A 21,046-nucleotide genomic window follows, 5' to 3' on the forward strand; every position below is an offset into this window, starting at 1 on the left:
AAAGTTCTTCCGCATGTTGGTGCGGAACTTCCTGTGCTCCAACTTGCAGCCATTGCCCCTTGTCCTGTCTCCACAGAGCACTGAAAAGGGGCTGGCCATTTCCCCCTGCATCCCATACTTAAGATATTTATAAACATTAATTAGGTCCCCCCTTAGTCTTCTTTTCTCAAGGCTGAACAGTCCCAGCTCACTCAGCCTTTCCTCATAGGGGAGATACTCCAGGCCCTTAATCATCCTCGTAGCCTTTCTCTGGACTCTCTCCAGGAGATCCCTGTCTTTTTTATACCGGGAAGCCCAGAACTGGACACAGTACCCCATGGTGGGGCCTGACCAGGGCAGAGTAGAGGTCGAGGATCACCTCCTTAGACCTGCTGGCCACACTCCTCCTGACGCACCCCAGGATCCCATTGGCTCTCTTAGTCACCAGGGCACACTGCTGGCTCATGGCCAACCTGTCATCATCCAGAACCCCCAGGTCCTTCTCCACAGAGCTCCTCTCCAACAGCTCATCCCCCAGCCTGTACTGATACAGGTGCAAGACTCTACACTTGCTTTTGTTGAATCCCATCTGGTTTCTCCCTGCCCAGCTCTCCAGCCTGTCCAGGCCTCTCTGGATGGCAGCGCAGTGTTCCTGTGTGCCAGCCACCCCTCCCAGCTTTGTGTCATTGGCGTACTTGCTAAGGGTGGATGCTATTCCCTCATCAAGGTCGTCAATAAAGATATTAAACAGGACTGGACCCAACACCGAGCCCTGGGGAATTACTTTCACTTGATTTCAAAATTTTATATCTTCAAATTCTGCAGCCTTACTTTCAAGGTAAACTAATTTCTGAAATTCAGAATAATGGAAAGGTATGCTTTCTGCAAAAAGACATTTCAAATTAATTATCTGAAGATTTGTAGCAGTCACTGAGTTAAAGCCTGGAAGTTTATTTCAGTTCCATTTCTGCCTCACTGGTATATCAGAACTGAATATGGTAGCTTGGAAGCACAGAAATAATGATGTTAGTGAGAAGGCAGGTAACACTGACTTCACCTCTTACAACTAAAGAGAAAAATTAGCAGATAGGGTGGAATGGTATTGCAGCTCCTGCTTGAAATCCTTGATGTTGCTTCTGCTTCATTCGGCTTTACTTGGCATTTTATACAATAAAGGTTTCAGTGTTTTCCTTCTAATTTATTGCAAAATACCCATGCAACAGAACAGGAATTGCAGAGTGTATTCAGAGGCAGCTTCTCTAAAGCACGGAGGGAAAGAAGGCGGCAGGAAAGGGAGTGCTCTGGCAGGTGAGAAGGAGGCAGCGATGTGAATGGGGGGATTTTTCTGGGAACTGTGAAAATATGTTAATGGCAATGAACAAAAGGGAGGGGGTAGTAGTGGTAAAGAAACTGTGACTGTGTAAAAAAGAAAAAAAAAGGAGGGGAAAAAGAGGAAAGGGTTAGTGAAGATGAAATGGAGAGAGTCAGGACCACTGTGCTGTTCATTGGTTTTGTCACGGCTGTTTTATCTTTCTGGAGGGGAGGTGGAAGAAGGAAGTTTAAAAGCCACATCTTTAAGGATATATTGAGGGAAGAAATAGGGACCCCATAAGTAAAATACATATGTTTTATCATTAAAACTGCTCGAATATGTTGAGTAGCCTTGGATATATAAAGCAACCGATTGTTAAAATGCATGGTTCTTAGAAACTATCTTCTGTAATGCTTTATTATCTTAATTGTTGCTAATGATTTATCAATTTGTTTTGATTATAAAATATCTCTACAGACAAGACTTGAAGGGTGAAGTCCATTCTAAGATTCCTTTTTTTTTTTATGAGTCCATATTTCCTGTTCATTCTGAGAACATATATTACCTTAAATGATCTCATCTGTGTTTTCCCATACCGAGCCAAAAGGTACTATGAGGTCATTCTTTAGCTGAGGAGGTAGATAATAGGACACTTACACCGTTAAAAACACAAACAGATACTAAAAGGGGTGCCTTCTCCTTGGGTATGCAACTTGAGATTTGTTAGGTTCTGGTAGAAGAAACACCCATGAAAGTCACTATACATCTCTAGGGACTGTGGGGGGTTTCTTTGAGTAGCTGCCAATAAGTTTCTTGATGTAAGCATTTAGAAACAGATATATTAAAGAAAATCCAGTGGCTGCTTCATTGATATGCTGGGTTTTGTGTCGTTCAGCATCATTACATTAGGTTTGTCCCTGGCTGGAGTTCACTTCCTGCATAAAATGACAGCAAGGATGTATTTGGACCAGCCCTATGTACTTTTTTACAATAGGTAACGCGTGTTCCAACAAATAGCATTGTGTGTCTATTGGACTTCATTGCTCTGTTTACGCCTTTGAAAGAAATTACTAAACATTTTTTAATTATTGTAATTACAGCCTGAGAAGTTCTTTGTCTGTTTCATGCCATATATTATCCTGAGGTGAAGGGCAGAAGAGAGCAGAAGGGGAACTCATTAAGAGTCTGATTAAAATTCCATGTCGACACAATTGCAAAGAAATATATCTGATTAAATCCCACCACCATTTAAAACAAAGGGAGCTCTGGAATTAATTTCAGCAGGTATTAATTTCAGTTTTACCCTGTTTGCAGGGCAAAGGCACACTGGGGCCAGTTCTTCACATGGCCTTTTATCGAAGAAATAGAGTCAGATGACAGCAATGGCACCAGCACCATTGCAGCAGCAGTACTGGCAGAAATGGAAAACAGTTGAAACTCTCTTAGAGATCTAGATATTTAACCACACAAATCCTGATGTTCAGGTGAAGATATTGGGTAAATGTCGAAATTACAGATGAATAACATGACAGCCCACATGCATAGCAAAACCACATGTGATCTGAGCAGGACATCTCAAATAAAAGCCAAAAAAGCTTTTATGCCAGAATTTCACAGGTTTTCCCTAAACACCTTACGACCTATAGGAAGTCAATTTTGTCCCATTTAGAAAAATCTTCCTTTAAATACGCTGCTGGTACTATATTCTACAACTGGTACGTTAGTAGCAAGGATTTGCTTGCATGGCTTCCCTTTTACAAGAGGGAAATAAATAGTTAATGCGAGAAGAATTTAAAAATCACCTGCAATAGCTTTTCCATACAGAAGAGCATCTTGATTTTAAGGTCAGAATCCTCTAGGTCAGGAAGTAAAGGCTATTATCAAATTAAAGAGTCGGGAGAATCTCCCATTTCCTGACAAACCAGGCAGTCGATTTCTAGTCCTTGAGTGGCTGGACCTTTCATCTGTCACTGATCCAGGGCTGAACGGCATTGTTCACTCTTTTCCTGAGGTCAGGCCAATTTACAGCGGAGGAAGAAGGAAACATTTCTCTGGAAGGGTTTTTATTTATTTATTTATTTGCTCTGAAAAGCCTCAGAGGCTCGGAATGCTGAACAGCTGCCCAACAGAGTGGTTAGCCATCAAAATCACAGCAGGGGAGATCAAAATTGGATTATATTTGGCTCTGTATGAAATGCAAACTTCTAGAGAGCAGCTTCGCTTAGAACCCCAGGTTGTATTGCCACCTGTCTTCCAGTCTTACCTCCAGAAGCTGCAGGATTTCTGTGGGTGCTGCAGAGTGCATGCAGGTGGCTGAGTTCCTGTGTGCCCCTTGGCTGCTTTGACAGGGGGGGTAGGAAGAGAGACCCCAAAACGAGCCACCTCTTCCAGGGCGCTGCCTAAAGCTCGCTCCTAGAAGCTCACTTTCTGAAGGATTTTGTATGCCACTTCCCCACCCACCCCAGAAGTTGCACTAAAAGGAAAATGTTTGTAAAGCATGAGAACACTGGGGCCAAGTCTGGTTTCAGATGCCTTGGTCAGCTTCCTCAGCTATGGGAGGTCCCTGCCTTGGGAGCAGGAGCATTTGCACAGGCAGAGAGTGCAACACTCCGGTGCTGCCAAGTGCCAACACTGGGACTTCCTGGGACATTTGGGACTTCAAACTCAGCGTGTGCCGAACTGCCATGGACTCATACTCACTGGAAACCTAGGCACCCTGTGGCATGGGGAGGTCATCCAGCCCGTGTTTCTGGGAAAAGTCCCTTGAAACAACCACCACCACTGTCATTGTGCTTTCACTGCACTGGCTTAAGGACATAGGCCAGTTAGGGCTTTTTAAAGGCAGAATTAGTATTTTTTGCTAGAGCACCTGTAAAAGCAGCAAAACTAGACAGCCTTCAGGCACACAGGCCATTCTCCGTGTCTGTGCTCCCATGAATTATTGTTGTTTGCATGGATCCTCAGTTTTGGTGCTAAATACTCCTCCCAAGAGAATTTCTGGTCACCTCTGCATGAGGTGCATGAGGATCTTTTCTCCTTTCTCTGTCTCACATGAGGGTGAAATGATATTTTCTGTTTTTACCACTGGCTAAAGATTCCTTTTTAGCATGGCCATGGGTTGTAAGTAACTTAGAGCCCAAGCAGTGGAACTTGGCTCCCAAACCTTTTGCAAACCTTGAGCATTCTTGTCATTCCTGGCTCGGAATTTTGTCCAAGCCTTTTTTAATGAACCTGTGTGAAGTATAAATTTATCTGGCTTTTGAAGAGCTCAGATCCAGAGTTTGCTTCTTGCAAACTCTGGAGGGGTTGTCATTTATCATTACTATTTGACAGAAAACTTGGACGGTGAATGTCTTGGATTGGTATTGTATGAAGGTCTATTCCTTGCTTTTATGGAGATCTACAGTTAAGGCAAATATTTGGTCTTGAAATCTTGCAGCTTGTGGTTGCTCTCTGTGATAGAATGATAAGCCTTCTTTTATCACCATTTCTGGTTACATAAACGAACGAAAGAAATAAACCTCTGTTGGACTTTTTTTGTTTGTTTTACAACTTCTGGCTAACCTGCCTGTATGGTTTTGTGCACTGTGTTTCCCTCCATTCTGTACCTCGAGTTTCTTGGATATGGAAAATACTTTTCTGATTCTTAAAAAATATATATATTTGTTAACAGGACATTTCCAAATTCCCGGACAAAGATTATACTGTGCTGGGAGAAGGTGGAATCATTCTGAGCGGAGGCCAGAGAGCACGAATCTCCCTAGCAAGGTGAGTATTTTGCTAAGGAGTGTACTGCTTCATGTATGAGAAAAGTATTATGACTAAGCACTAAATACATGTGGACCAAGTCCTGCTAAATAAATATCCTCCAGGTATACCAGGAACTTCATTGTACTATCATAAATGTGAGTTTTGCTATGTTTGCCATACACTTGCATATTTATTTATTGAATTTTGTAAGTTTGATGTGAGATGCAAGGTATGGCTTAGCTGAAGATGAATCTTTCCCTCCCTGATGCAAGATGCCATTTGGAGATTCAGACCTTTAAGTGTAGCTTTCTTAGTACCAAAGAAACCCAGACACAAATAAGATATATTCCAGGATCCTTCCTTGCTCCAACACTTCTACAGAGCAGTTTGTATGTTGATTAATGACATAGTCCCTATCTGCAGGTAGCAAAAATGGAAAAAAAAAAAAAGCAGCATGTCTCAAAAAGTGTTGCTAATAAAAAAGGTTTTGTAAAAAGAAGTGGAAAGCAATGGCTAGTCAGTACCTAAGAATAATACTCTGGCCTTGTCTATTTGACCTTCCAATGTTAATAAGTAATTTTGAAGGTCTACAGGACAATAACGTAGGTGTTTTTCTTATAAATTAGCTATGTGTTTCAGCAGAATCACTCAGCTATCATCAAAAATCCAGTAATGAGAGCTCTGGTGTGTAAATGGCCCCATCTATTTCTGTGCCAAGTACAAATCGTGCTGGTTCCCATGCTCAGAAATGCCAGGTAGAAGTAAAACCACATTATGGTGATCCAGCCTGGCATCCTGTGAAAGGGATGCATGTCTGTGTGAGACTAAAAGATGGGTTCATTAAAATGGAGAGGCCTTCAGTGTGGACCTTTCCAGCAGACTTGTTAGAGGGAAAAGGCATTCAGACAGTTGTGTTTTATCCCATAATATATGAGAGGAGGGGCAGAGTAGCCAAAACTTTCAGAGTAAAAAACCCCACACTAACAAAACTCACTTAGATTTTAATTTAAAATGCAATATTTATGAGAAGTATTTCCCAGATTCTGTGAATAATCATGCCTCTCACTTCTCAGATGATCACAGCTCATTTATTGGTCACAGAACTGATATAATATATATAAATATATAATTTTTTTGTCATCTATATAATTATTAAACAATTAAATGTCCCAAAAACAGTGGCTGTATGCACTTTACATTTTGTTTGGGCTCCACTCTAAGCCCAGCACAGAGTAAGGTGTGCAGGCATTGAAACGTGGATTGCAGATGAAGCTCTGAGAAAGCTAGAGGAGAAGATTTAGGATTACAGCCCAGGGTTGTACCCACCTGCACAGGCAATAAACTGGAAGTTATTTGCTTGTCCTGGCTGCACACATGTGTCTGGTGCACTCTGTGTGAAGTCATGTGAAGCCCTCATCAACCAGCCATCATGAGAAGCAGATGGAGATTGCCTGAATCCATCTTTCTTACAGAGCACTGCCAGTGCCTGCAGCTATGATCAGGGGAAAGAAAGGACCAAGAGAAAAAGACAATGTATGCCCTGGGTTTGAGATAGCTCTCTGGCCCAGTACCCTAAAGCCAGTCATGTATAGCTACTAAGTCCTACATACAAATTATAGTAATAATTTGAGTGCTACCATTATTCCTGGAATAAAAACAACAATCCTGCACACTTTTTACTGATGAAAGCGCCAAGAACACTGTGAACTTTTGTTGTTGTGCAGCCACTACATCATAATGTATGGTCAGTGAAATTCATCGTGACAGAGGAATTTTCAATAGAGTTGCTTCATTTATTAGCATAAAATGCTATTATTGAGGTGTGAGGGTTTTTTTCTCCTGGTGGTGAAATATTTTCACATTGTTTAACATAATGATTTTAAAACTCATTTTAGGGTACTTTAAAAAGTACTAAATTGAAGCTGTCTGAATTTCTTCTAGTAATTATACCCTGATTCATATCACATCATGATTTACATACTCACAAAGGTAGGCAAAGGGCCCTTCTGAACTTCTATCAAAATTGATTTCAAAAAAACCCCAACCCTTCTTAATCACAGGTTTAGTTCCAGGCACACTCTAATTCTACAGGTCCTAATGCTACAAATAGTTATTCATATCTTGAACTCAAAATATTGTACGGTCCCATTTCAGACAATGTTTGCAAGACCACGGGTCACCAACACACTTCACTCACCAGTTATGTCAAGGTATTTTTAAAACTAAGTGCTGGGACTGAAGTCTTTACACACACTTGTAATATGTGTGTTATGTATGTATGTAATATTCCCTCAGGCACCACTTACAGTAGGTACTAAATTCCCATTTAAACAGGCATTGCACACCAGTGGGGACTGTTGGATTCAGGCCATAAGGAGATCTTTAGAGTGAGGTGTGTAAAAGGTGGCTGTATACTTCCCTTTGATTGCCCAGAAATTAACAAAAACCTGAGTTTGTGATGTGGTCTGTCACAAGCAAAGGCTCTATTGAAAGGTGTCTTACAAGCACATTTAACGGAGAACTCCAGCTCCATATCAATGCTTTAGAAAAATGTATCAATTAAAGATTTTCGCGCCTCAACTGTTAAGGTATTTATGTAAATTTGTAAGACCTGTGAAAGTTAATCTCATTTCCATTTTCTCTGTTCAGAGCAGTGTACAAAGACGCTGATTTGTACCTCCTGGATTCTCCTTTTGGACATTTAGACATTTTTACAGAAAAAGAGATATTTGAAAGGTACTGTATATTTTGATAAATCGTATTTAACCATCACACTGAGCATCACAAAGTAAAACTAAGAACAGGACCTTGATAATAGTACAAAAATACCAAAGTGACCTAAATTATACCTTTTCAGGATGCTTATTTTTAGGGATTCTCATAAGAGAGTATTTTGTGTTGGCAGTAGGAGCGTATACTGTGCTGGGAACTAGCCTGGGCCAGGTGTGACCTTTACTGCTCCCTCTTCCATCTTAGTGTTTTGAGCCTGATATAATCTATTAATCCCAGTGTCCATGCCTTTATATCTGGCGTGTCTGTGTACCAGAAAGCCTTTCATTTTACAGCACTTGCCTCCTTGACAAGTATAATTTTTTACGGAAAGCTGTATTTTGTCTTGTTTTTCTAATCATTAAAAGACCTGGAAGTCACCACTACCAGGTCACCTGGAAGTGCCCACTGACCAAGAGATTGGCAGCAGGTTGGCCAAAGCCAGAGACTTCTGCCTTGTCCTGGTGGTGTAGCTCAAAACGAGTAAGGACACACACTGCCATCCACGTGCTTTTCAGTCACTGTCAGTTTGAAGTTATGAAATTGAGCTAGTATTTCTAAGTTTGACAGAAAAAGATCTAAGTAACCCTAAGATGAACAGAAATATTTCATTTTAATGTTGAACTGTGTTTTTTTTTTTTAAATTCACCTGAAAATGATTAAATTTTCTTGGTATTGTTTGTTCCTGTGATAAAGTACTCACCATTCACACATTTCAGCCTTAGCACCTCCAATGCAGTTTGAGGGGCCACCGAAGACTGCTCATACTGGGAGGGGGGCAGGTAAAAGCAAATGGGTTGAAAGCAAAAGGGATAAAAGACACATTTAATCATGAAGAAAAAAGCCTGATTTTTAACACTTTCATCTTTTATAGCTGTGTGTGCAAGTTGATGGCGAATAAAACCAGGATCTTGGTTACTTCAAAACTGGAACATTTAAAGATCGCTGACAAAATATTAATTTTACACGAGGGAAGCTGCTATTTCTATGGAACATTTTCTGAACTTCAGGGTCAACGGCCAGACTTCAGCTCAGAGCTGATGGGATTTGATTCGTTTGATCAGTTCAGTGCGGAGAGAAGAAATTCGATTCTAACGGAGACTCTCCGACGATTTTCCATTGAAGGAGAAGGCGTGGGATCACGAAACGAAATAAAGAAGCCATCTTCTAAACAAACATCAGATCTGAATGACAAAAGGAAGAACTCAATAATTATTAATCCCCTTAATGCAGGTAGGAAGTTCTCCTTAGTGCAGAGGAACGGGATGCAGGTCAACGGGATAGAAGATGGCCACAGCGATCCCCCAGAGAGGAGGCTCTCGCTGGTACCTGACTTGGAACAGGGCGATGTCGGTGTGCCCCGGAGCAACATGCTAAACACTGACCACATTCTGCAAGGGAGGAGGAGGCAGTCTGTGTTAAACCTGATGACGGGCACCCCTGTGAACTACGGGCCTAACTTTCCCAAAAAGGGAAGTACACCATTCCGGAAAATGTCCATGGTGCCCCAGACAAACCTGTCTTCTGAGATCGACATCTACACCAGGCGCTTGTCTCGGGATAGTGTCTTGGACATAACTGACGAAATCAGTGAAGAGGACTTGAAGGTGCGTGTCCATTTACGTTCACCTCGGTTTGTGACACGTTGGTGATAGCTCGGCACAATAGACCTCCTACATACTTTTCTACCAATGCAATTCCTAATGCAGTACTTCTCTGTGGAGTATCTTTTTGGAATATTTGTGAGGTTTTTTTAGACTCAAATATCATCTTGAAATCATTGAAATCCTAAAAAAATTTGCCTGATTATAGTTTCTGAGTGCTATCTGTAGAGGACATAAATTCAGAATGTTAATCTCCTGTGCTTTAAATCTGACTTTAAGATTACTTATGTTAAAATTAAATTTGAAACCACAATATGGAAAACAATGCTTTAAGACATTAATGTAGAACTGACATTTCAAACATTAAGGCTCTAGGAAAAAAAACCCTAAGTACTAGCACAGTTTTTAAAACTGGTATTTGATCAAGTTTGACAAATTTTTCAGACTGCTTAGCTCTTATAATGATAATGAACGGAGGAGTAAACTGCTTTTTACTCTTTTTTGATGGAAATTATGCAATTAAGGTTGAGTTTTATACCAACAACTGGACAAAAATTTGTTTTTTCTAGTAACTGTGGCCATGTTGAACTATTTTCATTTTTAAAACTGACAGCTGATTTTCACAGGGCTGGAAAACTTTCTAAAGTAATTTCCTGGATAGAAAATAGTCTACAAGAAATATTTGAACTCATGATTTGCTGAAGCACTGTCCATTTTTTCTTTTGCTTATTCATCTCTGCAGAAAAAAAAAACAAAACCCAAACCTCAGAGCATTTACACATTTACTCTAACAGCACAATTTTCTTCATTGAAAGAAAATTGCTATGGGCTAAACATTTCTGGACTTTCAGTAGTGCGGGACAGGTCTTGATTGTTTCTTTCAGTGTTGTCTGAAAATTTCAAATCATCTCTAAACAGTGTTGTTATATCCAAGATGACTTAACCAGTCACTAACGTTTTCTCCAGCCATTATCAGCTCATTTGCAGTTTAATTATTTGGAAGGAGTTAGCAGAAAGAACGATGGTGATCCTGTGTCAGATATTCTCATATGTAGATATTATTAGTGTTCTGAGAAAGTTCTCATTCATTCTTTGACAGGAATGCTTTACTGATGATGCTGAAAGCATTGGTACTGTTACGACGTGGAATACCTATTTCAGATATGTTACCATCCACAAAAACTTAATTTTTGTTCTGATTTTGTGTGTGACTGTCTTCTTAGTTGAGGTAAGAAAAATCTGCACTTGACATTGTTTTACTAAAGAATGATGTTTGTTCAAACTATGTTGTTTGTGACAAAAAGGATAAGTATATATAGCTCATGTATGCATTGCTTATAGGCAACTGCTGTTGGGAGGTTGGAGCCCATGATCTCTTGAGGTCCCTTCCAACCTCTACGATTCTGTGAAATGATATTGCAGTTACTTTTCTACTGTTTGGATGAGTGTTTTCTCATGAAAGATAGTGATCAGTGCATGGCAGCAGAAGACCCTTCTTGTCAAATTGGTTTTTTTCTGCTGTGTGGTGCCATAAATAAAAATTGCTGCCCTATGCAGTTCTGGTTTTTGCAGGTGAATTGTCTTCCATTTTCCTTTAAAAAGGAATTTTCCTTGCAGAGCTTTGGGGGGGTTAATGACAATAATTACCGGATGAAAATTTTTTGATGAGTACATACATACATTCTGGAGAATTGCTTTCAGAAACCAGTTAGTAGCTTTACTCCTAGTGAAAGACGAGTGATGAGTAAGGCAGAGAGCTGAATGCCTGTGATGGCATTTAAAGATGGACGTGGTATTTCTGCAGCATGCAGAGAAACTTTTTTCCAAGTGCAGTGGAAAAAGTGCTGAAGAACATCTGCCTGATCAGGCAAGTTTTGCTATTTGTCATGTAACACAAATTGCCTGATTGTCATCTTGTCTACCAATTTAGGGAAGACTTTTAGTGTATATACAGAATTTCATAGTGTCCTCTTTTATAATTAATACTTTAAATCAAGTGTTTTTCTGAGGGAAGGAATGTATTTGTGAGAGAAGACTGTGAATTTAATGAGACAGTATTCATAAAATATGGTACCAATTTCTTATGGCATTTTTCAACATGAACTGAAAGAAGAGAAGAATCCTTTAGGAATAGAGGACTAGTTTCTGGCTGGTTGTGTCTGTGAAAGGTTTTTACCAGTTCTATGGTAGCATTCAAACTTTTAGTATTATCAAATCTGGAGACGGATGCTATTGATGGTATCCTGAATTTACACTAATGTGATGTTGCAGGTGATTTAAATGAGTTCTTTTTGGCTAGGAATAAAGCCTGGAACTTAGATCTAGTTTGAGATCCCAGATTTTTAAACTGCCTCCAGAAGCAAGAGAGTATTTAGGTGTGTAGCTGTTCTTACCATGTAAGTTTTATTTTCACAATAGTGGAAAATGTATAAAGCCACAACAGCAAAGTTGAAAGGAGTTGTAGGATAAAAGGAAATTTTAACTTTGAGGTCTATCAGATTTATCCCCATATATTCAGCCTAATCTTGACCTATTACTAATCTTGATCACAAAGTTTTGCTTTTAAAATAGACTAAAACCTTTTAAAGTAATTCAAATGCCCATCTTCTAATTGAAGAACAAATCTTATGACAAAGAATGTTTCCATCTAAGTTAAACTTCCCAGTGTGATTATCGCTGAAGTAAAAGCCCATTGATAGATTAATGAGCTGGAAGGTATCCTGTCATAGCACAGACCATACAAGCTTTAGTGAAACTCTCTGTATGGGATGAAATACCATGCCAAGTGGTCAGGTGGCCTGTGCTAGCGATTTGTACCCTTCTGACCTTAGACAATGAAGAGAAGCCAGTGATGAACATCTAGGTGCTGAACTGAGAGAATAGTGAGAAGTAAATCAAAGTGGAGTTTTGACACACTTCAGAACTGGATGGGACTGTCATGGAAATGCTAGAGATGTTATTTTAGATTTAGAATGGACTGTTTCGTACTGTAGGTCCCAAGGTGAGTCCACACAGATTGCCATAAATAGGGCATTATTTGTTCATTCTTCCTAAACTTGTGGGGTGTGTGTATGTGTGTGTAGCTTGCTGAAGTGACTCACAGCTGTGTTTCCTAGATGTAATAGCCGGTGACTAGCGTTGCTGAATTGGAAGAAGAGCACTGATCAATCGAAACATGTAGAAAGGTTTTATGATGTTATTCCATCACAGTATTGTCTACCTTCATCTTCCCAGCTAAAAAAATTTAAATGGTCCTCTGCTATGAGGAGTCAAGATCAGAGCAGAATTCTGCTGCCAGGAGATGTAAAAGTATTGTTGTGAAGGAAGCCTGATCCTTACAAATATGTAAATTCAAAGCATCATGGTCAATCTTTAGTTATTTACTGTGAGACCTGCAAAAGTTAATGGTTCCCAAGAAGACCTTAATTATGTGCTGAGGTATTATGGTAATACATTCCTGTACCAGTGCCTTAAAAGTACATGGGAAGAGGATACTAGAAACTAGGACCCTTGGAAAATAGATCATAGGCAGGAATGGGGCAGATTGAAATGTGGTGAACTAGGTGGAGATGTCCGATGTCTCAGTGAACAGACACGAAGCTTTTGTTTGGCACTAAAGCATCTCACAATAAAAATGGTTTAATTCCACATTTAAAAAATATTAAAATAGATTATTTGGAGAATTTTGTAAAACTAGCAGCCAAACAATATATGACATAGATATATCCAATGTAGATAGCAGCTAGGAAGAAGAACAATGCAAAAGTAAGTGTTAAAGGTTTGACTTCATGTTTGAATAGCTGCCTTTGAAGATATGGAGAGACTTACTCTTTTAGGGCCGTCAAGAAATACTACTCTTTAAAACTTAAAATATGTTAAAGCATACAGTGAATGTTCCTTGTGATTCGGAATGCATTAGCAAGCCTTTGTTAACAGTACAGTAAAAGACAATAAAAGAATATTTAGAATATCTCCCGGATTGTAATAAAAGTCTAAATGTAGCTTTCCTGGTGGGATGCACTAAATGTGTTCTGTGGAAAGAGGAACAGATATGACAAGGCTTTTTTGCTTCGGGGAAGTTTGACGTCCGTCCATTTATAATGCTCTCTCTACAAACAATTATAAAGTCAGTGAAAGAAGATAAGTAAGAAAAAGTATATAATGATGTGACAAGACAAAAACTTGACTCTCTTTTCTTTGGTCACAGGTGGCTGCTTCTGTTGCTGGGTTATGGTTTCTGAAAAAGTAAGTAGTGGTCATCATTTATCGAGAGATTGGGATCTCCTGTATATTGATTTTTGCTATAAATAATTAGGCGTTAGCTTATATTCATTTACATGGTCTAAATGCCTCAAGTAGCTGATATCTTAAGCTGGTATTTTAAGTGCTAACAGACAAATGGCTTATGCCTTGTTATTGAGCATGTAACATCACAGGCAAAGACTTTTCCTTGATCAGCTCAGTATCTGCACAGACTTAATTATTCTGAATACACTGTGGTTCATTGCTGCCTTTCAGAGGTCCTAGGTGAGACATTTGCTTGGGAATACTTTAAAGCAGCTGTTTCTGTAAGCCCCTGTTTGCACTATTTCCTCTGTTCAGCTATGAAAAGTTCCCAGAAGGTGTAGGGCTGGGCATACTGAGCATCAGTGTGGCTTTTCCTGGGTTAATGCTTTTGTCCTGCTGCATTAAATCTGAACGTCTGAGTATAGAAAGCATATGGTGACTTAGGTCTGATCTGGAGAGCTGGAGAGGTGGGGGAGGGCGGGGCGGGATTTATACTGATGCCCCCTTACAATAGGTCACTAAGGCATTTGGTTTTTATAGTAGGCCTGAAGCTATTACTTCCATAACAATTCCCTTCTTCCAACACTTTAACTATTTTTTCTGGTTAGAAGAAGTGGATACATTTTCCTTGATTAGGCCAGGTTTGTCAGTGGGTAAACCAATGGGACCATTTGCGGGACATTTTCACAGCAGTTTGGAGAAAACTGTTGGAGGGGGTCGTAGTTATATACCAATGGTTTAATTTGCACCTTTGTTGCACAACTGCAACTTATTTCAGAAACCACTACAAATGATACCTGAATCACCAAAGGTAACTGGGGAGAATAACGTGACCATACACACACAGACACAAAATATATATATGACCATTAACAAAGCTTTAAAAAAATTAACACTGCAGTACTATTTAGTAGACAAAAATAAAGTGAAATAAAAGCAATTTCCAATAATGAATTTATTTTTAATTTCCATCATACAGGATAGCTTTGAAAGCAAACGAGACAAATTCAGTAAACAGTACTTCTGACACACCTCCTGTGATTGTCACTGACACTAGTGCCTACTACATCATTTACATCTACGTGGGAGTGGCAGATACCCTCCTTGCCATGGGAATCTTCAGAGGTTTGCCCCTTGTGCATACGCTTATAACAGTGTCTAAAACTCTTCATCAAAAGATGGTACACGCAGTTCTTCATGCACCTATGTCAACATTCAACTCTTGGAAAGCAGGTAACTGACTTAAGAACTGATTGACTTGTGTATGGGTTTTATTTCAATCAAAACAGTTTTCATTCCATTAAAATACATTGTTGCTTCCCATTTACATTTTTAGTCAAGATCAATGTTAAAAGTTTGCCACATAAAGTAATTTTTGAATCTTTTAATGAACCTTGGTTGCACCTTAAGGGTGACATATTTCAGTTGTCAATTGTGATTCTGAAATACCGCCTTGGAAGTTGGAGAAAATTAACTGTTAACTGTTTGAGGTAATAAAACCAGAATGACTTCTAATGAATAGACTTTGTCTAATTCTGCAATTGAGAAGATGTAGTCAGCTACATGATGAGTGACAAGGAGTCAGGTGTGGATGATAAATAGTGCTTTATTTCATGAATAGTCCTACTAAAATGGCATAAAGCATCAGTTAGTGTGAATAATGGTATGCGTATTCAAATTTGGCTCCGAAGTTGGTAGAGAGTTCATTATATAACTGGTGCAACAAGTTCCATCTCCTACTGTACATGCAGTTCCTATCCCATACCCTTCTTACTGGTTTGTACTAGATTACAGGAGACACTAGTAAATAACAATGCAACATAGGTTTTCCTTCATTTCCCCACTATATTCTTAATTATGTTTTTACTTGGTGATTAATACAGTAATTCTGTTCAGAAGCTAAGAAACTGGTGCACAAACTCATACAAATGCTGACCATGTATCAACAGATACCTTGCTGCTTAAGGGCTACAGACTGTATGTCTTTTGCCTCTGTTTCTGTCCTAATTAAATTTCTTTGGTTTTATTACCTTTTCCTTGGTTGGTTTTTTTTCTGAGATTCCAATAGCTGTAAGGTTCTGGACTCAAATTCCTCCCTGGGGAAGGAAGCTGTAGCTCCAGTAAACTGTAATGGATTTGCTTGTACTAAAAAAAAGAAAAAAATCTTGTGCTTATCCTTAGTAGTTTGTATTGGGAAAAAGTTGTACATTTTGTTAAAGTAATAAAAGTAGGATTTTGGGGGTGTTAATAAGTCTGACTTCTTTTCTTTTGGTTTTTTTTTTTTTTTTCTTAATCTTTAGGTGGCATACTTAACAGATTCTCAAAAGATACAGCAATACTGGATGACTTACTTCCACTTACAGTATTCGACTTCATTCAGGTTTGTAGACTCAAAAGTTCTAAATTCTGCTGATAGCACTGTAAAGTTTCAGTCGTACATCATGCAAAAGAAATCATCTTAAAAAGATGAAATAGCATCTAGAATTAAATCTCTCTTCCTTTTTTGCCTTTTTTTTTCCAGTCACTGTATCTGTTTATGTAACTGCTTATCTTGTAAGTCAACTTCATTGCTTCTTTTTTTGAGTACTTGCCTGTATGTGTACCTCCACTGTTCCTGCAAACCACTTCTAGTACTCAGGCTTGGAAACGTTTTTGCTCTGCAGACCCCTACAGAGCAAATACCCCCGCTACTGTTCATATTCAACTTCAAAGGTATAAATGGTGTTGCTTAGTTTCCTTCAGTTATCTTGCCTCAAGATGAATATTCTTTTCATGCTATCCTTAGATTGCATTCAGTCATTTTCATGGCTTTACCTCTTTAGCCTCTCCTATTCTGAGTTTTCTAGCATTTCTTAATGTCCTCCTTCTCTTTTGTTGAATGTATTCTTGTTTTTTCTGTTAGTTTATCTTCTGTGGAAACTCTTCCAGGATTGCCTTATTGGGCAGTTTGACCCATGCTGATGTGCTTTCACCTCTCAGTTGAGCAGCTCTTCGCTTTTTTAATTTTGGGGTTCTTTTCCCCTTCATAAGTTTGACTGTTAGTTTTGTCTTTTATCCTTTACATCTTAATGGTTTCCCCTGAATCTCTGGGATTTAAGCCGAGTAACTATTTCTGATAGAGGAGAGCTTTACTACTTTACTATTCCACTACTCCTTGGAGGAATTTTACACCCCAAGAGTTATAAAATTGAAAACTTTTTATTTTTTGGACAGAAAGGCTTGTTTCCAGAGGATCTTCTGGGAAAATCCATTCATTGCAAAATCTTGAGTTTTGAATGACATCCCATTTATACACAATGAAGAGAACACTGAAGAAATACAGAGATAAAGGCAATGACTGTTTTTTGAGGAGGATGCTTTTGTTTGCTCCTCATCCTGTGTGTTCGGAGACTGTGGATCTGTGTGAATCCCAGCACTCCTCACTGGTTTTCTACCACTAATGCTTTTCCTCAGCTACAGCCGTTTCCCAGAACATTTGAATAATAAAAGCAAAAGTTTCCCTGGCCCTCCTGTTCCTCTCCACCTTTATTTAGGAGATATGCAACGTAGTCAAGTCAAACATTCTGCTGCACAGATTGGCTGTCTCCATCTGTGAGTTTGCTCTGCTTTACAATCCCTGCCAACATGGCGGTCTGCTCAAAAAACAAGACCTTTGCCCTGCATCTTTGTTAGTAATTGATAACTTTGGCTCATGACTTTAGAGAGGCCAATGCAGCTTCATATGAAGAGGTTCAAAGACAGTTCTAAATGAAGATTTACTGGATGAGTAAACATGAAGACATTGAGACTTCCTCTGAATCATAAATGTCGTGTTTGTTGTTACCAGAATTCCCTACTGGTTTTTCTGGTGTGGCCGTTTTGGATCTTCCATGGGGATGTTGTTCCAAAATTATTTTAGTTTCAAACTCTGTTTCAAATTCTCCACAAGAAACTGACTAGTTTTTCATGTTTTCAAGGGTAAGGAAAATGGCTAGTTTTGTGTTTTCTGTTCTGATACCTTTCAGAGGCTAAGATGTACTCTAATGTCCCAGAGGTTCACCTCTGTCTCCTCAGCCTCAGCTGGAGAGCTGCTGGACAGAGTGATAGCTGCCCTGTATTTCCAGTTTCTTCTGGTGAAGATTATTGTATCTACCTGTTGAGAATGCTTTCTACTGGTCATGCCTTCTTAAGACATTCCTTCTGATCCTTCATAACTATTCAGAGGTTTTTTGCAGCTTCAGACTTCTGCAGACTGCTAATGAACAAAGTCAGATTCCTCTGAAAGATACAGAGAAGTCATAGATATGACTTTCTCCTTCTGTGCTGATTATCACAGAGTCACAGGATGGCTGAATCTGGAAGGGACCTCTGGACCTAGGGCCTGGATCTCTCCAGCCACTCTGCCTAAAGCCTGATCAGCTAGACTAGATTGCTCAGGCCCATGTTGGATTTTTGGTATCTCCAAGGATAAAGACTCCACAATGTCTCTGGGCAACTTGTTCTAGTGTTTGACCATCCTCACAATAAAAAGGCTTTTTTTTTAATGTTTAAATGGAATTTTGTGTATTTCAACTTGTGCCCATTGCCTCTTATCTTCCTACTGCATGGCAATGAGAAGAATATGGCTCAGGTTTATTTGCTTTTTACAAAATACCTATTGGGATTTCTATAAATAGAATATAATTTTAAGCATACATATAAATTATAAAAATATGTACATATATACATAAATTTGTAATTTTTATAATTACCATCACTTACACAAAATTATAAGAGCTCTCCTCAAACCTTCTCTTAAGCTCAACAATCCTAGCTCTACCAGCCTGTCATTGCATGTGAGATGCTGCAGTCTCTTTGTCATCTTTAAGACCTTTCACAGGACTCAACTTCAGTAAGATTTTATGGGTCATACTGAGGACCCTACTCCAGATGCAGTCTCACTGGTGCTGATGAGAAGGGAAGGATCATTTTCCTTGATCTTCTGACAATGCTGCCCATTTTGACCTCCCCTGCTGCAGGGATGTATTGCTGCCTCGTGGTCCACCAGGACCTTCAAGACTTTCTATGTGAAGCTGCTTCCCAGCCAGTCAGCCTCCAGCCTGTACTGTTGAGTGTGGTTACTCCTTCCCAGATGCAGGGATTTACAGAAATGTTTAGCTTCTAAATGTACTGGGATGTCTAAATCCAAGCCCTGCAGGGATGGAGACTTGGTCTCTGTTAGCCTTCAGTTTATGTTTGCATAAACTTGTCCTTCTGACTTCTGAGCTTTTCCTAAGAATTTCATGCAAAAATTTAGAGCTGATTCTTATTCCCTTTTCTACAAGACCTGATAGAATGACTCCAGCCAGCTCCTTGTTTAGGAATGCTGCAACCTTCTCTGCTGCAGCTGTGGGTATCATGATGTATTTTTTCTTGTGATTTTGATAATTATTAGACATATCAGGGGACCTTCCCTTTTAGGTAGCAGGGCTTTCCATCCGGGATTATTGAGGGTTCAGGATGAAAGAGGCTAGGGTTATTCTCCAGTCACTGCCATGTACCCAGCTTCCCATAAAAGAAGAAGGAGTATTAACCTTTACATCATCAACAAGACATAGCAACTGTGAAGTTTTCTCTGTCAGCCATCTGACCTCTTCCATCAAGGTATGAATTGTAGCCCACTAATGATGGCAGTAGCATTGCCACTCATTTTAACATCCATTTCAGTGGCGGCGTAATTTTTTGGAGATCCTTCATGTGACGTGCTCACCCCACTCAAGAGGTTATAGGGAACTCATTGAACATTTATACCTATGGTTATTACTCATTTCCATAGCTGCAGCCATTGCCACCCTCAACTTTTTCTGAAATGCTATCTCCACCAACAGCTATATTTTCCAAAATGATCACAGAGAGGAAGCACTGGGATGTGTCTCTCCATCTGGCCTCCATCCCAGGACTGAAAGCTCAGCACGTGGGGTCACTGCATGAGTTACATGAGAACTCTGCTGTCCTTCCCCAAGCACATGCCAATATATCTGGCTTATGTGTTGGTTTTTGATACCGCCTTTTAAGAGAATGTATCATAGAATCACCTGGGTTGGAAGAGACCCTTTATGTCACCGAGTCCAACTATAACCTAACCCTGACTACTCCACCTCTTGATCATGTCCTTAAGGACTTCACCTATACACCTTTTAAATACCTTCAGGGATGGTGACTCTATCACCTTCATCTTCTGTTTGAGTTTACACTTATGTTTAGAGTTTATGAGATAACATGAATTTTCATATTCAACTAGTGAAATAACTGTTGGACCATCAGGGAGAATAATATCATACTGGCCTTGGCAAAATCTGAGTACATGATGGGAACAGTCACTGTGTGATCACATAACCTCAAGTCATTTGTGTGCTGTATAACTTGGCTCAATTGAATGGCTTGTTCACTTCTTAACAGTTAGATACAAGAGGTACTAAATTCTGCAGTTTGAAGTAATGAGTAAACACAAATCCATTCTTGCCTTGCTACAGACCAATGCTATATGGTCTGAACAAGCATAACCCACTTGTCACCATTCTTTTGAGAGAAATGAAGGAAACTGTGAGAGAAATCTTTAATTAGTTCAGCTGTTACAGTGTTGTTGAGGTGTTTTTACATAAACTTAGATGCTGCTGTATCACTGCTCAGATTTCTGACGAAAACAAAGGGTAGGAATTCCAAAACACACTTACCTGTTCATGAATGATTTCTGACTTGGAGTACTGGGAATGTAAATATTTTCTTGAATTTATATGGATGTAGTAGCAAAAGCACCAACCCTTCTGGGTGTGAAATTAGTTTTGCTTTCCATCTCTTTCTTTGCTGACTGGTCACCTGTAGTGATTTTTCAATGTGATGTTCATAATTTTGTCCAAACTGTTCATTGGCAGTTGCTGATAAGCAGTTGTTTCGTGTAAGAGGTAACATCATGATACAAAGCAGAGCTTTGTTATACTGTGTACACTGATATACTTGATTTTCATCGGATTTAGGTATGAGAAAAAAAAGAGTCAAAGTGCTCAAGCTTCTTCCAGAGTAAACACCAAGGCCTGATTTAGTTAGATCTGTCAGGAGCTACTGAGGATGAGGTCTTACGAGAATGGTGGGTTACACAGATTATGGAATTACTTTGTTCCTTTTGAGTCATCTGTCACCTTAAAACATTTTTTTCCTTTTTTTTTTCATTTTGTTCTCCTGAATCTGCTGATTTTCCATATGACAAGTCCTCTTATGACTCATTTCCCTTCTTCTGATAAGGATGAGTAGTAGTGCTGGTTGCTTATGTGAGTTACAGTACCTCAGAGCAAGTGGTGATGTGCAACTTTCCACTATTTCAGACCCCTGA

General features: G+C 39.4%; 1 protein-coding gene across 1 annotated transcript in view; it reads left to right on the forward strand.

The window, feature by feature from the left end:
• Positions 1-21,046, forward strand: part of CFTR (CF transmembrane conductance regulator) — a gene marked incomplete at both ends in the record, with an annotated part of 91,048 nt that overhangs the window by 42,687 nt on the left and 27,315 nt on the right. Inside the window, 7 exons of the mRNA XM_084268578.1 lie at positions 4,965-5,059; positions 7,691-7,777; positions 8,685-9,417; positions 10,514-10,642; positions 13,622-13,659; positions 14,681-14,934; positions 16,002-16,081. Coding sequence (XP_084124704.1) covers positions 4,965-5,059; positions 7,691-7,777; positions 8,685-9,417; positions 10,514-10,642; positions 13,622-13,659; positions 14,681-14,934; positions 16,002-16,081 — 1,416 coding nt within the window. The remainder of the gene's footprint in view (positions 1-4,964; positions 5,060-7,690; positions 7,778-8,684; positions 9,418-10,513; positions 10,643-13,621; positions 13,660-14,680; positions 14,935-16,001; positions 16,082-21,046) is intronic.

The sequence above is a fragment of the Gallinula chloropus genome (genome assembly GCF_964237585.1).
Source record: "Gallinula chloropus genome assembly, chromosome: 1".
Lineage (NCBI taxonomy): Eukaryota > Metazoa > Chordata > Aves > Gruiformes > Rallidae > Gallinula > Gallinula chloropus.